Source organism: Pezoporus wallicus, unplaced genomic scaffold, assembly GCF_028554395.1.
Source record: "Pezoporus wallicus isolate ANWC-B61680 ecotype Strahan unplaced genomic scaffold, APGP_CSIRO_Pwel_v1 contig_12129, whole genome shotgun sequence".
NCBI classification, from domain to species: Eukaryota; Metazoa; Chordata; class Aves; order Psittaciformes; family Psittacidae; genus Pezoporus; species Pezoporus wallicus.
The window spans coordinates 318971-334620 of record NW_026642642.1 but is presented as its reverse complement, the minus strand read 5'-3'; the positions used below and the strand labels follow the sequence as shown (position 1 = coordinate 334620).

General features: G+C 44.6%; 1 protein-coding gene across 4 annotated transcripts in view; it reads right to left on the bottom strand.

Moving 5' to 3' along the window:
* Nucleotides 1-2406: 2406 nt before the first annotated feature.
* LOC130610964 (phospholipid-transporting ATPase FetA-like) overlaps nt 2407-15650 on the bottom strand; it is an 83323-nt gene continuing 70079 nt past the window's right edge. For all 4 annotated transcript variants that reach the window (XM_057431202.1, XM_057431203.1, XM_057431200.1 and 1 more), the window contains exons 21-28: nt 15060-15207; nt 11616-11799; nt 9884-10107; nt 9030-9113; nt 7886-8131; nt 6922-7060; nt 4942-5072; nt 2407-2637 (exon numbers count right to left, since the gene is read on the bottom strand). In XM_057431202.1, the coding sequence (XP_057287185.1) occupies nt 2416-2637; nt 4942-5072; nt 6922-7060; nt 7886-8131; nt 9030-9113; nt 9884-10107; nt 11616-11799; nt 15060-15207 (1378 nt within the window). In that variant the 3' untranslated portion in view covers nt 2407-2415. The remainder of the gene's footprint in view (nt 2638-4941; nt 5073-6921; nt 7061-7885; nt 8132-9029; nt 9114-9883; nt 10108-11615; nt 11800-15059; nt 15208-15650) is intronic.

The following is a 15650-nucleotide window of genomic DNA, read 5'->3' as shown; positions in this document are numbered from 1 at the left end:
AATATTTGTATGTGGAGCAAGCTCACCAACAGCTCTATTATCCCCAGCATGTCCTAGGCAGTATTTACAAATCCCCTTCAGCCAGAAGGTGAGTGCCTTGTACATAAACTGTATGAGAAGAGTGACACAGTCTCAGAGTTGCCTTGCCCTGCCCGTAGAAGATCTGCTTGTGGTGCCCTGCGTTATATTGCTCTGCACTACATGCTAGGAACAACTTCGGTAGGACTCTCAGCCCACCCAGAGCAGTCTGGGTATCGTGGGGACATCTGCTTGCCTGCATAGACTCCCCTTTTGCCTCTAGCCCCGGGGTGGCTGACTTCGACAGACATAATCTTCATCAGAAAGCCATGATTGTCTCTGCGAAGTGAATGGTAAATCAGAGGGAGGTGACAAGCACCAGTGGGGCTGCAGGCTCTCACTTTACTTAGGTATCTGCTTGCAGGGGAGATGGCCAGATTAGCATCTGCTCCTTCCTTATCAAGCAGCTCCTGGCCACTGAAGCCTGCATCCACTCCCAGCTCTAGTTTTGCAGTGACTGCTGAAATCCAATGCCACAGTTTGCACCGAGCCTCCCCAAAAGCAGCAGGTGCAATAGACTTGGGTATTTTTCTGGGCCAAGTTAAACAATCTTTACATAGAAACTTAAAGCTTATGGAGCTTAAACAATCTTTACATAGAAACTGCTGAAACTGGGACCACAGGCCACAAGGTGTTATACGCAGACTGGATGAAATGGGGACGCGGCTGGCCTGTTGCCATCACATACTGCCTCCACCGATAGTTCAGAGACTCTTAATGCCGAGAACTCCCAATAAATACCAGATGGTTACCATGCAAAAAAAACCCCAATTCAGAACAAGGAATCTAAATCTGCATAAAGGAGCTGAAAAAAATAAACCACCAGCTAACGCTGCTTAGTCCTTTGCACATAAAAGCTTCATTTAGAGAGCTCAGCAGTGCTGGTAGGACAAGCTCTCACACTGACACACTGTCCTTCCACCCAGTAACCCCACTGATGATGGACATAGTATAAAAATACAGCCAGCAAAGCCCAGTCCCTCTGACTTCGGCTGTGCCTGCGCATCCCTGGTCCCTCTGCTGGCAGTCAGACTGAGCATTTCCAGCTCTCTGAAGCTCATAATGACAGATGAACTGCTCCTAAATAAAATACTACCCAGTACACAGAAACTCTGCAGGGTCTCCTGAGCCCTCACTGAGATCCTCTGACACTCCACCACACGGCTCAAGGGGAAGGGTGAAGGAGTCATCAAGTCACGCTTCATCCCTTATGCTGAGCCACAGCACCGGTGGAGGACAGGGAGGGGTAAAGGGCAGGACACCCTGTGCTAGCCGTGAAATAGCATCTCTGCCTCTGATACTGCTTGTGTGACCTCCATCGAGTCAGACGTGCGTGTGCCTCAGTCTGCTATGGTGGGGGAGACACCCAGTGCTGGCAGATCAGATGAGCCCTAAGCACAACACGGGCTTCTCAGGGCCAGGCTTTATTGCCTCATGGGAGCCTGAGATGCTTCTGCCCTTTTACCTAAAGTCTAAATGAAATGGCTGGTGACCTGCTACAGAACCTGAGAGAGTTCTAGGGACAATGACCTTTTGCAAGAGCAGATTTGCAATGCAGATAAAAAAAGGACAGGCTGATGAATGTCAAGTCCTCGTCCCTTGACCAACTAAGGGTTTCTCTAAGCACTTCCTGACTGCAGATGCAGAAAGAGGGTGGTGCTTGGGCGCTGGCCATCTCATGAGAAACGGGATTAACTGTTTGGAAGGAGTCCATTGCAACGCGTGCCTTCCAAAGTGTCTGCGTACAGTCAAAAGGCCACAAAATTACACATATTACATGGGGGTTCTGCAGCTGGACCTAAGGCACACCTGGGGTCAACACTGTCACCCCAGTAATACAGCCCAGAGTCTACTCACGATAGAAACAAAGGCACATAGATGAGAAGGACATCACCAATTCAGCCTTTTCCTCAGCCTAGACTTCTCTTTGCTCTGAGGTATGTAGTTAAAGGGAGAAAAATGTAAAGTAATCACCATGAACTATCTCAGGGAGCAGAGATGCCTCCTGCAGGATGTTCTCTGTCATTCCAGGGAGGCCCTCTGGAATACCTACAACATCTCTAATGCATTCTGCCGGCATTCCCTTGGCAGCAGCACATGTCTTTGGAAGAGAAGCTGGAGTCAGAGGCTGAACCTGGGTGAAAAAGGCGCACGTTCTTGATTTGGTATCCTGGAGGGCAGGGCTCTGGGCAGCCACTGCCTCTGTGCTTTGCAGGGAGCACAGCCCCCCCTCCTGACAGCCCTTCACTTTGGTTTGTGTTGCTGGTTTTCATGTTTCTTTGGTTTTTTTTTTTTTCTGTTTTGGGTTGGTTGTTTTTTGTTTTTTGTTTTTTTTTTTTACAATCCTTTGTGCTTATGTTTGTCACTATTCGGTGAAAATGTTCCCGTCGCGGCAAAAGGTGATTTTGGTCGCATGTTTCTCCCAGACATAATGAGTGCCCCAAAGCCGTGCTGATGGGCAAAGGCATAGCCAGAGCGGCGGGTGCTGGTTCGACGCAGGTGTCTCCTGGGTGAGGGTGGAGGCGGCCGCTTTTTGGCTTCTTTGATCTTGAGCAGGACCTGGAATCAGAAAATAAGATGGAAAAAGTGGGAAGTGCATCGTTATTCACAAGCACAGGAACACAGGAACAAAGGGAAACAGAAGCAGGTGGCCAAAGCCAAAACTGATTGGCAAAACAGGGGGATGGCAGGAGGGGTTGTGGAGCAGGAACTAAACTGGCAGCCTGGTAAAAGCAAAAGGTAATCTTATTCTAGAAGGCATAATTGCAGTGTCATCTTTAAGTCATGAGAGGAGAAGATTTACAGCTTTCTGATGCCTCAGCTGGGGTATTACTGCAGCTCTTTTAGGCTCTTCAGACCAAATGTTGAAGTCACCTCAACAATAGATGGAAGTCCAAAAAACAAAAAAAGAAACATTTAAGAATTTGCTTATTTCTACTGAAGTATTAATTACTAGTAATTTCTACTAATTACTACTCAAGGGGATCTCTGATACATAAAAGCTTTTTATGATGAGAATGGCGATAAATAGATTCTCACAGTCCTTGGTAGAAGGGAAAGAAATAATGCACTTTTTTTGCAGGCAGTGGGATCTCTGGTGGCCACCAACATCATCTGAGGACAAGCATCTTTTCAGAAAGGGGCTGTTAAAGGCATAACGCCAGTATGGAGTGCCAGTGGCTCAGCAGAATCCCCAGGTGCCAGACCCCTGTTCTTCTTGCTTGGGATAGTGGCAGTTGTAGGTACTTGGCCTCTCTAAACACCAGGTCTCTATTTAAGTTCACAGAATCCCAGAATGGTTTGGGTTGAAGAAAACTTAAAGCTCATCCAGTTCCAACCTCTGCCACAGGCAGGGACCCCTTCCACTAGAGCAGCTTGCTCCAAGCCCCTGTGTCCAACCTGGCCTTGAACACTGCCAGGGATGGGGCAGCCACAGCTTCTCTGGGTACCCTGTGCCAGCGCCTCAGCACCCTCACAGGGAAGATTTTTTTTTCCAAATATCTAATCTCAGTCTCCACTCTGTCAGTTCAAAGCCATTCCCCCTTGTCCTGTCACTACAGGCCCTTGTAAAATGTCCCTCTCCAGTTTTCTTACGCCAGTTCCTCTCAATACTGCTTGCTGGGGATCTCCATACATTAGGAAACCCAAACGCTCCTCTCCTGTGACAATTTGCTTCCTAGAGGAGGTAGAAAAGTAAAGTAATTTTTCACTAGAGAGAAGTGCTCAGCCCAGGCCCTGAGGCTCGGATTCTGTATTATAACTGTGTTGGACTTAGAAAAGGTGCAATTTTGCTAGGCAGTTCTGCCCCACACCTGAGAGTGTTCAAGGCCAGGTTGGAGGGGGCTTGGAGCAACCTGCTCTAGTGGAAGGTGTCCCTGCCCATGGCAGGGGATTGGAACCGCACGGGCTTTAAGGTCCCTTCCAACCCAAACCAGTCTGGAACTTATGGTTCTACGGCTTCTACTTCTAAGGGGAAAACTCAGCCCATTTTTACACACCTGAACTGCCTCTAATTGTGTCCTGAGGACCTCCCGACTTTGCAGTCTTCTCTATCACCCACCTACCACCTCTACAAGGGCTCAGAATTCCCCTGCACTCATTCGCCAACAGTTCTGGAGCACTGGGGAGCTTCACAGCCATCCCAAGGATGATGAGGGCAGCCACTGAGGTGCATCCCCTGGGGCTGTTCGCAAACACTGGTTTCTCACAGCTCAGTGCAGGAAGAGGGAAAAAGCACCAGGTGGCAGCAGCATTTTGCAGATGCTGCTGCTCGGAAGCGAGCCGGGGGAGCAGTGCTTAGGCTTAAACATCCTCGAGGGGTCCATCGGCACTAGTGAACGGTGCGCTCTCTGCCCACTCCATGTCTCCGAGCCCCAGTGGCCTCATCTTCATGCTCTTTCTGGTTTCAGAGGGGGCATATAACTACTGATTACAAACGAAGTAGATTCTTAAGTGAAAAAAAAGCCCAAATAGCAAACACGTAATGCTGGGTGGAGAGTGAAGGGCTGTGGTTTGCCAGGCTAAAAAGGGTACAGTATGAGGTCAGGAGGAACACGCCACTCCCTTGCCACTGAGCCACAGCCCTTAAACCATGCACCTAAAAATAGTGCCGCTTCCTTGCTCCAATGCAATCTAATCCAAATCTAAATAATCTCAGCCTTGGTCCCTGTTGCAGATGGTTTTGAGCTGTGCCAAAACCCGAATTCAATCCTCCTTCCCAAGGGAGTAGCGGACAGACAGATGGCAGCACTTGCATCTACAGGGACATACTCTCTGAGCAATGCCAAGGCCATGCAGCATGGCTCCATGGGAAGCTTAGGTGGTAGTAAACAGGATTCCTTGTTTAATAAGGTATCGCCTTACTTTATCACTGGGAGTTGGCCTTAACTGAGTCTTCAGGAATCGAAAGCCAACTACAGGCAGCACACAGAGGGTGATGCTGAGGAAGATTGCTAGCCACACGTTGGGTTGGCTGAGAGTGTTTCGAGCTGTACCTGAAAAACAAAAAGCAGGATTAAAACTGTAGCAGTCACCTGAACCTTTCACGCTCTGTGATTCTGAGGCACTTGGCAAACGATCAAAGTACAAAAAAAGACACCCTCCCCAACAACGAAATCAATTTGCTATAGAAAGAACAGTAATACTAATGTCACTGTCTGAGATGAGCAAAGAAAGGTGCAACATCCAGACACAACTGCAGCAACAACTCAGGGACACAAGCCTGTCAGAGTGAATGCCTTAACTACGTACAAAGAGTCAAATCACTGCAAACGGTTGATACAATAGTTCAGGAGGCCTTCTTCAGCAGCAGCCCTGCCCTCTCACCTTTTGCCAGGACTCTATTGTAAAATCAGGAATACTGTTTTATTACTTTCCAGCACCATTTCCTGAAGCATATGGAGTACTGACTGACTGCCCAGCAGATGATGGATGGGATCACAGCCCTTTACAAGAGGAGCATTTTTTACTCCAGGTGTCTGCACAGCCAGTGTAGCCTGATGGGTACATTGGCAGAGCAACTGTCATGTGCTGGTGTGACACTACCACCTTCTTTGAAACCACAGGGCTCACTTTTGGCTTCTCCAAAACTGAAGGAATGCAAGATAGAACAAACAGTCTGCAAAACTCTCATTACAGGGCTTAATGATGATGTTGTTGGCAGTATAGTTGATGAATGTTTTCTTTTTAGTTGGCCAAATTCTGCTGTAATACAGCTCCACTGAAATTAAAGAAAACAAGTTGTCTCAGCCTAGACTATAAACACTTTTCTTAAAAATAGTTTCAGACTGAGACATTATTAAGCAGACTATGTGCTGAGCAGCAGATAGAGATATGGCAAGTGTGTTTCCACCTGTCTTTGGAAACTGAACAGACACTGTGTTCACTCAGTGCTTTTGATAATAAAGGCTATCTTGCAGGGGATGTGACATCTGCTTGTAAAACACATAGCAACCAACTGACCTGCATCTCAAATATTTCTCAAATGGCCAATCACCCTGGTATTGCAGTGAAGATGGGCAGAACAAGTCTTGGCTTAACAATTTGTTCAGAAATAAAGGAACTGATTAATACATCAATCTGAGACTTGAAAAGCATTGGGAGTTTGGAAGTAAAGTCTCCTAACACTGCTGTATCAATACTGGCTACGGATGCACAGGGCTGTTAAAAACATCGGAAATACTTTGCTAAGCTTTCAGCTTCCTCCTGGTCAAAATTTCATGAGGTGGACTCATTTTTATGTTATCCTGCACTTTTTGAACGTGTTCATAAATCTTTAATGTACAGTAATACAAAGGACAGGTCATCACTGGATGTTTTTTTGTTGGGAGTTTGCCACTTAACCTGGCTCACTGTAATCAGTGTTTTTCACATGTCTAACTGGATATCAGACTCCTATGCTTTCCTGTACCAACATGTTAACTTATTTACAAAAGAACATGCATCTTTCTGCAAATAAAATGCCTCTAGATATCTGTAAAAATTGGACACCTGGAAACAGAACATGAAAGAGCAGCAGAAAACATTCCAGACAGCTCAGTTTATTTAAAGGCCAGGTTTATTTAAAGGCCAGGTTTATTTAAAGGACCATTCCTGTGGCTGCATGTAGATGTGCATTTTTATGTAAGGAAGTGAATGAGGAAAATGTTCACCAAGATGGATGGGTTTCAAAATAAGCATTCCCAGCAGACCTCAGAAATGCCCTGGCATTTCTTGTAGAAAAGACAATCAATACATTGCTACTGCCTCTAGAGAGGTAATAATGTGTACTAGAAATACTTGACAAGATTAAAGCCTTCCAGTAGGCCCATTTTGAGTGCAATCCAGATTTGTCCCAGGGCTTACCAACAAAGGGAAAGGAGGCTGTGAAGATCATGTACATGCCGTCACTATACATGGTGAAGGTGATAGCAAAGTAAACAGAAAGGCTGCCCCAGATGAAGAACTGGTTCACAACTGTCCAGTAAGAAGTGTCCAAGCAGATCTGAAAGAATGGAACAATACAGATACGGTCAGTGCCTTAATTATTCAGCAGATCGGGGTTGAACACAGCTTGTCCTCTTCTTCATATAGCTGCCCCCAAGACTTACTCATTCAAGTCTCAAGAAATACCAAGCCACAGATGCCTGGATGCCAGGAGACCATTCAAGGCAAGCATGTTTGCCTTGTTCTTCTGCTCTTGTCAAGCGAACTCAAATAAGCCATACTTATGTCCCCATAGCATTGAGAGTTTGGAGAAGGAGCCTACAAGACCTCAGACAGCAGAAATCATTACCTAGGGATATGTGATTGATTGGTTTACTTTTAAGAAGTTTATCTCATCCTGGTAGTACCACCTGAATTTTGTAACCCCCAAGTCTTTGCTGCAGACCTAGCATCTGCATCATGCATTGGGCCAGGCTAGAGAGACAGCCCCAAAATGGAAACACTATAAATAACTATCTGATAGCAGTCAAGACAAGACAATAACCAGCTGATAGCAGTCAAGACAAATCTGAAGAATAAGACAGTCTCATTCTTCAAACCCTTCCCATAGAACTGGAATTAGTCCTCTATTCCCAGCTTTACCTGTTTTGCCTGCTATGACTGCAAACTTTTCAAAGCAGAGACTGTTTTCCTGTCACCCTGATCTCAAGCAAATCTGCTGATTTTATGAACTGAGGAGAATAATCTGGTGTCAATCTTGGTTTTTGCAAGAATGCAACGTGCAGCAGCAAATACAATGCTATCAGGATTCCAGGTGGCCCTCCAGATGCTGCCTTCACAACATAACAACTAATTCCTAAAAATATTACCTGGGATGCCTTACCTGTACAGAAACCACAATCAATAAGCAAGTCTGGACCATCAGCGCAAAGGACTGGTAGTCAGCAATAGCCTTCCCATCACTTCTCACTGTATTGTACATGGCCCCATAGGGGATGAAGAAAAGAATGAGGGAACTGTAGATCCCTTGAAACATGCACTTGACAAACACCATTTTGTTAAAGTAGAGGTTTTGTTGGCCAGGCACATAAAGCTGAGGAAACAGCAAGCTCCAACGATCATCCACATCCTGAAGGTAGAGAGAAGATGGTCAGATTTGCTGGCAGCTACCCAACCGACCTCACATGACCACTTAGGGTTGTCATTTCTCTGGAACATGCATTTCCATGAGAAAACGCTTAGCACACGATTCACTCAGTTGTGCTGACTAGCATGCCACATCCCAAGGTCACCTAGACATATTTTACATGTTGAATTTCACCTTTCTTGAGAAAACTGACAAGTGCTGCTGCTGCAAGAAAAATGAAGGTACACTTCATCTTAAGCAGAATGCATGGTCTGCTTTCCAGAGAGTTGCCTGGAAGCCCAGGGATAGAAGATACCTTTCCTGGGTCCACTTGGACTCAGATGCACTCCTGTCTGATTTGGATCCCTTAAGTATCCAAAGCTGAACCACTTCAGAGTAGCAAGTTCCTGCTTAATATAGAAACAGCTTTATTTCTCCTATGTCTTGCTGAACAGTAATAATGGGGTAGAAATATGTATGTGAAATTACTGCAGAATGACTTCTACTAGAAAGGCTGAGCATGGAAAACTTGGCTTCAGAGATATAGCTCATTCTTTGTTTTGTGTGGTCATTAAAAAGTCACTTGCCAGGCTGCAGGAGCATAGTTGGTATGATGTGATTACTTCAGGGGAGTGTTACAATGGCAACTTTTACTGTACTCAACAGCCTGACCCAAAAGTCTCTCCTCACACACTGAAACGCACAGGCCACATCAGGATAATACACCATCTCCCCCTGGTCCATTCCTTTTTTGTGCTCTCAGATCTCAGTGGCAGGAAATTATTGCAGGGGCTATCACAATAGTAACTAGCCAAAAAGTAAGCTGCTTTTGCTTCATGGAACAAAGCACCTGAAGTTAAAGCTCCTATAAAAGAAATCCAAGGGGTGATAGAAACAGTACCTGATCAAAGAGGCTCATTCCTAGCACTGGGAGGGAGGTATATACCAAATTGTAAAGCGTAATGAACCACTCATCATAGACAGTCTAAAAAAAAACCAACAAAACAGAGCATGGCATTAGTAGAAAGCTACATTTTCCATCTCTTCAACAGCACACACAAATTATGGAGCATTTTGGTTTGAGATGCTATCAAGACCAGACTATAAGGTGACTAAAGCTCACCAGCCCAGATGTGGGAGTGTATGGGGTAAGGATCATGACAGGCCAGCCCTCTTGGATTTGCTCTGCACCCAGTGCAGCAGCAGCAGGAGCAGGATCAACCCCAGCAAGGCCATGCTCTGCAGCGGTCAGCAGCAGACAGGGGCAGATGGAGAGCATCCTGACTGTTCCCATCTGGCTATCTCATGAGCTATCTGTGCTTCCCAGGGGCTGGTTTTGGTTGGGGATTGGTTTGTCTTCAACTAACACCACATTTTTCCCTGCAGATTTGCCCCTCTTTGCAAGCTGCTGAAGCACACAGACATCCTAGGGTTAAATGGTTTGCTTTAAATGTGCTAACAGGGCAAGCAGAAGTCTTACACAGACCTGCCCCACTCTAGTCAGGCCTCTGTCTAATCTGTATCCTTGTTTGATGGCTGTAGCCACTTTGAACCTTCTGAAAACCCCACAAGGGACCTATGTGCTTTGTAATGCAACTAAATGTCTTCAGGCACAGTGAAGGCAGCAGTACCCGCCTTGTGTTTGTACAGCTGAAGAAGAAAGACCTGTGTGCTGCTACTGAGAGGCAAAATAGCTTGGTTTAGTTCCTTTTAAAATGCTGGGCACGATGATGATAAAACAGAAGTTGGACCTACCTGTGCTGAGAAGCCAGAGAAGAACCCATACCAGAAATGCACTAATGTGAAGGCAAAATTCTTGTAGAAGAAGTATTTGAGGAACTTGCACATGCGGATGTAGGACCACCGGCCATGGACCAAAAGCAGGCGCTGCAGGTAGCGGAACTGTGCAAAGGAGAAGTCACTGGACAAGACTGCCTGCATCCCCTCCTGGCCACTGATACCAACCCCAATGTGGGCAGCTGCAACGAAAAGGTTATTGATAATGTCATTGCACTGGGAGTTTTGATTATTCTGTTTTTTAAATGAGTTCCCTGCACTGGGACACTGTGTTAATTGCCTCCCAGCCTTCATAGAAAGTACTCTGTAAAGTTCTTTCTTAAAAACATTAAAAAACACTTTGAAGCACTAATTCTTTCAGCAGCATTGTGATTTTGGCTGTAGTGATGCATTTCCAGTAACTGGGCTTTTGTTATTTCAATGATATTACACCCTCCATGACAATTAGCTTTTTCTTTGTGGACATTTTCCAGCAGTATAAATGCTTTTGTGCACAACAGCCACTGTTACAAAAAAATAACTTCAATTTGTACTGACTTGTGACTCATATTTACATGCGTGCATGTCCTTCTAGCAGCTGTAAAACATCACTCTAGAGAAGCAAAATATTCAGACTCCTTGCAGATTTCTCAGACACAGGGCTACAAGGCAGACTGTAGCCTTTTTACATGTCCTGGGCTTCATTAGTTCAATCAGATAATTAGATAGAAGAGCCACCTCTTTTTAAATAGTAACTTGGGTTTATTAAACACGGACATAAGTTTAATGTGACAGCTAATTATACAGCTTTAACTAATGAGAACAATCTTGATGGCTGGAGGTTGAGCTTTCCATGGAACAGTGAATTGATAAAGTCCCAAAGTCCCATCCCTTCCGTTGGAGGAGTGGGTCTGTTTCTAATTATCATGTACACTTTAACTTTCCTTACCCTTTCTTTACTGACTGCCTGACTTATCTTCCTTGAAGCTCCCTACTAAGCCTTTTCTTTCTTAATTAAAAGGCTCTAGTTAATCAATTCTTGCAAATTAACACATGGAAGATTAGCACAGGCCCTTCTGAATAATCTTAATTTAATTATAGCTAGTTAGGGGATTTTAATGATAAATTCACTGAGGTAGTGCAGCATCAAATGATGCTCAAGGACGAAAGCACCTAGAAGAGCATACTTTATAGCTGAAGAGGTAACAGACAAATGCCTCTATCACACAGAAATGTTAAAAAAAATCATGTAACATTATACAGACTATTTAGAGGCTTGAAGATTTTTCTTTCTGCATTGCAGACAGGCCCACTGTGAAACAAACTTGTTTGTTCTTTGTATCACACTTGTGACAGTGGTCATGCAGAAGCATAGGTGGACATGGTACAGCCGCTATGGGCTTTAGTCTGTTCTAAGGCAGAAAGAGAGAAAAGGCCAGCAAGTGCAGCCTTGGCTTCCTGCATCCTGGTGGTGGGAGCATAGCAAAGGGCCCTTCTTGTGTGTCCTGGAAGGCAGGAGACACCAGTAGCCCATAGTGATGGTGCTCTGTAGAAGCCTGCCAAACCGAGACACAGCCCCTTGGTGCCACAAAGAAGATGGTCCAGAGGGCAGCCAGATGTGTTCCTGCTGCTAGACCACCTCAGAGAGCAAATACATCATTGAATACATCATCAGTTTGCCAGAGCATGCCAGCTGTTGTCCATCACTCACTTTTGATCATGCTGACATCATTGGCGCCGTCTCCAATTGCTAAGGTCACAGCCTTCTTGTACTTCTTCACCAGCTCCACCACCTGGGCCTTCTGCAGTGGGGTCACCCGGCAGCAAATCACCACTTTGCACATGCAAGCAGTTCTCACCAGCTCCAGCTCCAGATTCTCTTCCAGCCCGTAAGCCTGAGAAGGAGCAAAGGGAGTGTTCAGATCAGACTGGCAGCAACTCGTGGCCTGACAAAGAGGATGCAGTGGGAAGGAAATGAGAAATGTGCTAGTTATTCCATTGGCAGGAGGAAGGCATGATATACCCTAAGCGAATCTGTCCATTCAGTTGCAGGGAGCATCCAGACTGCACAGCATCATGCCACACGGTGTGCACCCATGGGCTTGCATCTTGGATGCACCACAGCTGAATATGCACAACAGATGCTCTGGCTGATGTAACCTGGCGGTGCGTTGGAAGTGTCAAATGGCAAGACCACTAAATTAACAAATCTGATGCTGGGCCGGAGACAGCCTTGCGTATCTTCATGTGGGAGAGTCTTTGCTCATCCCTCTTGGTTTATTTTTTAAGATCTAGGAGATCTGTGGTATAAACAGGCTTCAAATAGGGAGCAGTTAATTAAAACAACACATGGAAAAAGCTGAGCTCAGGTAAGCATGACAAATCAAAACAAAAAGCCACAGGAAACACAACTCTGCTCTGAGTGCTGACCCTCTAAACCAGTCAGCTGTGTTATTTCTGTTTGGCAAGCACAGAGATAATTGGATGTCTGGTCACCCCTCCAGGTCTGCATGAGGAGGAGGGAGCACTGTTATCTTTTCATATTTCTTTCAGATCATGCTTTTTGGCTCTGTTCTTTGGTCTCTCTTAGTAAATGTGCATGGGAGGAATCTACAGGGCTCTTTCCTCATCTTTCCTCTTTCCATTACAGCAGGCCCTGTCTGCGTAAGGCAGACAATCCTGAGGTCAGATACTCTTTCTTCTTCAAACAGATAGCTGTGAGTCACCACTGTCCTGCTCTCCTCCCATCAGTCAGTGGCAGGCAGGCTTGCTCAATAAGAAAGACCTTTTTGTGGTTCAGCTTTAGTACCAGCCAGTCAGTGCAGTTAGAGATGGCTTTTGCCACAACATCCTCGCAAACACAACAGCACTAGCAAAATGTTAACATGTAGTCTATTAATGGCACTGCACACAAGTCAACTTGCATGATGATGCCATTACAGATGCTAATGTGCTTGTGTTCCCTTGCTCTGCTTAAGTGATACCACATCTAGCCCCAGTGGTGCCATCCCACTCATATGCATGCAGGGATATGGCACTGAACAGATGCTGCGTTTGAGTGGGACAGTTTCAGCACTAGTACCATTACTCAAGCTCTAGGTTCACAGAAATAAATAAATAACATATAGTCTTGTCCATGCTGTCCTTGTGGTCGACACCCAGCAGAAAGCCATGGTCCAGGTGAAACTGCTGTGTCCACTCCACTATGGGCTATATGGACCAGCTGCTCCCACACAGGCCACATTTGATTTGCTTTGTGCAGGATGTATCTCCTTGGCAGGGTTATGGGTGAGTGTGAGGTTTGCCACAAATAAGAAGAAGGCTTTGTCACTGCTGCAAGTGGTGCTTGCAGATCCCACACTTGGGATCTTGTGCTGCAGGCTGAGGGGATGGAGTAGGAACAGGCAGGGGCTTGTGGCTGGCTGGGATGTCACAGGATTTGCCCATGCAGGTGCACCAAACTGATGTGATAGAGCTCTTGCCTGTTTTGCAGTGGGGTCCTAAAGGGGATTAGAGCCCTGGAGTTAAAGAGGGAGCTAGGGTAAAAAAGGGTATTTGACAACATAGATGCTGCCTGGAAGTGTCCCATCTAGCCCAGGGTCTCTATACATGGCACACAAGCCAAAGATGGAGTAAAATGAGATCTTTTATATAGCAATTTGCTGGGCTGGTATAAGAGCTGTGGATTAGATTTGCTGGACTGCCGTCAAGCGAGGTATCAACCACAGGGAACAAAAGCATCTTGTCTCTGAAAGGCAGCACCTCCCGTCTCTTTCCAAATCTACCTCTTTACTTTCCCCGCAGTGTGGGAAAGCAAAATACAAGACACAAATAAACCTGATTTGTCTAAGCCTTTCTCACAGACAGGCTGGAACGTACCTAAATTGTTTTTTTTCTTTAATCTGGTCTAAAAAATTCCCAATGATGGCAAACCTATTCCAGTGCTTTGCTATTCTCTCCAGGAAGGCATTTCACTCCAAACTCTCTTATCTCAGTTTAATTCCATTGCTTTTTTATTTACCTGTTATTATTTGAAGAGTACTACCAAGACTGATCAGTATTCTCTAGGCTAAGAAATCCTAACTTTCTCAGTTCTCCCCTTGCTTTCCAGATCATGTATGACTACTCTTGCAGTTTTCTTTGTACTCTCTCTAGTTGGTTCACATTTTCTCAGAGAAAATGGCCCAAATAAATGTAATTATTTCAGCTAATACTTTACTGATGCCAAATGAAGCAGGAGGGTTTCTTCACAAGTTTTACGGATGGATGATGCTCTTAAATACAAATCTCTGAATTTGTATGTGTCTGGTTGATTATGTTGTGTCTAGTGAAAGTGGAGAGCAAGGCTTTTGTTCTTACTCAATTGCATTCTCCTTTTCTCCAATTTGTTAAAATTGCTTTCAAACCTAACATTGAAATCCATCATGCCTCAGTTTCTCCTAGCCTTCTATTATCTGCTCTTTTTTTAAATATTTAATGCAAGCACTGAATATCAAATAGATGTGGGATAGCCCCCTGCAGATGCCACTTAATTCTTGTTTTAGATCAACAGTGAGCCCTTAAAAGCTACACTTTCCAAGCAGTCTTCCATCTGCCACTTAACAATTTCATCTGGACCATATTACTTCGGTTTGCTTGGAAGAACATCATGGGAGAGAACATCAAACAATTTATTACTTAAGTGATAAGATGTATATTCTATCTGTTAAACTTGTCTGTTATAATACTAAATATGGCTACATTTACTAAATACATACTAAATGTGGATATATGTAGTAGAATACGTTCTTGGCATACTTGAAACCCATGTCTGATGTTATCGTATCTGCTTGCTTCAGCCATAAATTACCTGATTATTCTTCTAGCATCTTTCTGGAAATGAAAATTCATCCAACTATTCAACCCCTCTTGTTCACCTAACATCAGGCCAACTCTTTAGTGTTCCAGTCTTCTGAAATCTTGCCCATCACCTTTAATGTCTCAAAAAAACACTGGATCTAATCTTCTGTTAGGAATAACTTTTAGGAAGCATTTTCAGACTTCCAGCATGTCAAGAACTAAGTGGCATCTGCAGGGGGCTATCCCACATCTTTTTGATATTCACATTAAGTTCTCCAGAGAACTCAGCCCTAACATGCCTCTGAACTTTTCTTACCAGGCTGTGGCCGGTGATAACCAGACCATACACCCCGTTTGCTTGCTCATCAGGTAAAACTTTGGGGATTTTTGAAGATTTTTCAAACTGAATGTTGATTTCATCACTGTCCAGGAAGGAGTCTGGCTTCATCTTTTTCCTTGCATCCCTGAAAGAAAAAAAAAAAATTCCAGAATAATAATGAAAGGCTTATAAAGTATTTATGTTTTATTAAAACATATTTATGAAAATAAAAAATGTATGCTACCCTTTCTCCTTTATCCCTACAACAACATGCATAGTTTAGCTGCTGCTGTTTGTGCAGATCATCCCATGCTTCTGAAACTCTAACAAGTGTGCTAAACTTGTGCTGAGTTAAAGTCAAACGAGTCACCTGAGTGTCATGAAAGACTACATCCCAAAATGAATCCAAATTATCTGTACAAGTTACCTGGCAACCACCTATTTAAAGAGAAAAAGACCAAAAAACTATCCAATTTTCCACCTAAGAAATCATGCCTACTGTTGAGGCCAGGGAAGAAGGTAGGTAGTTTCCAGATAACACTAGGAAATGACCATATCCAGACACAGGACTGAAATGTGTAACATGGA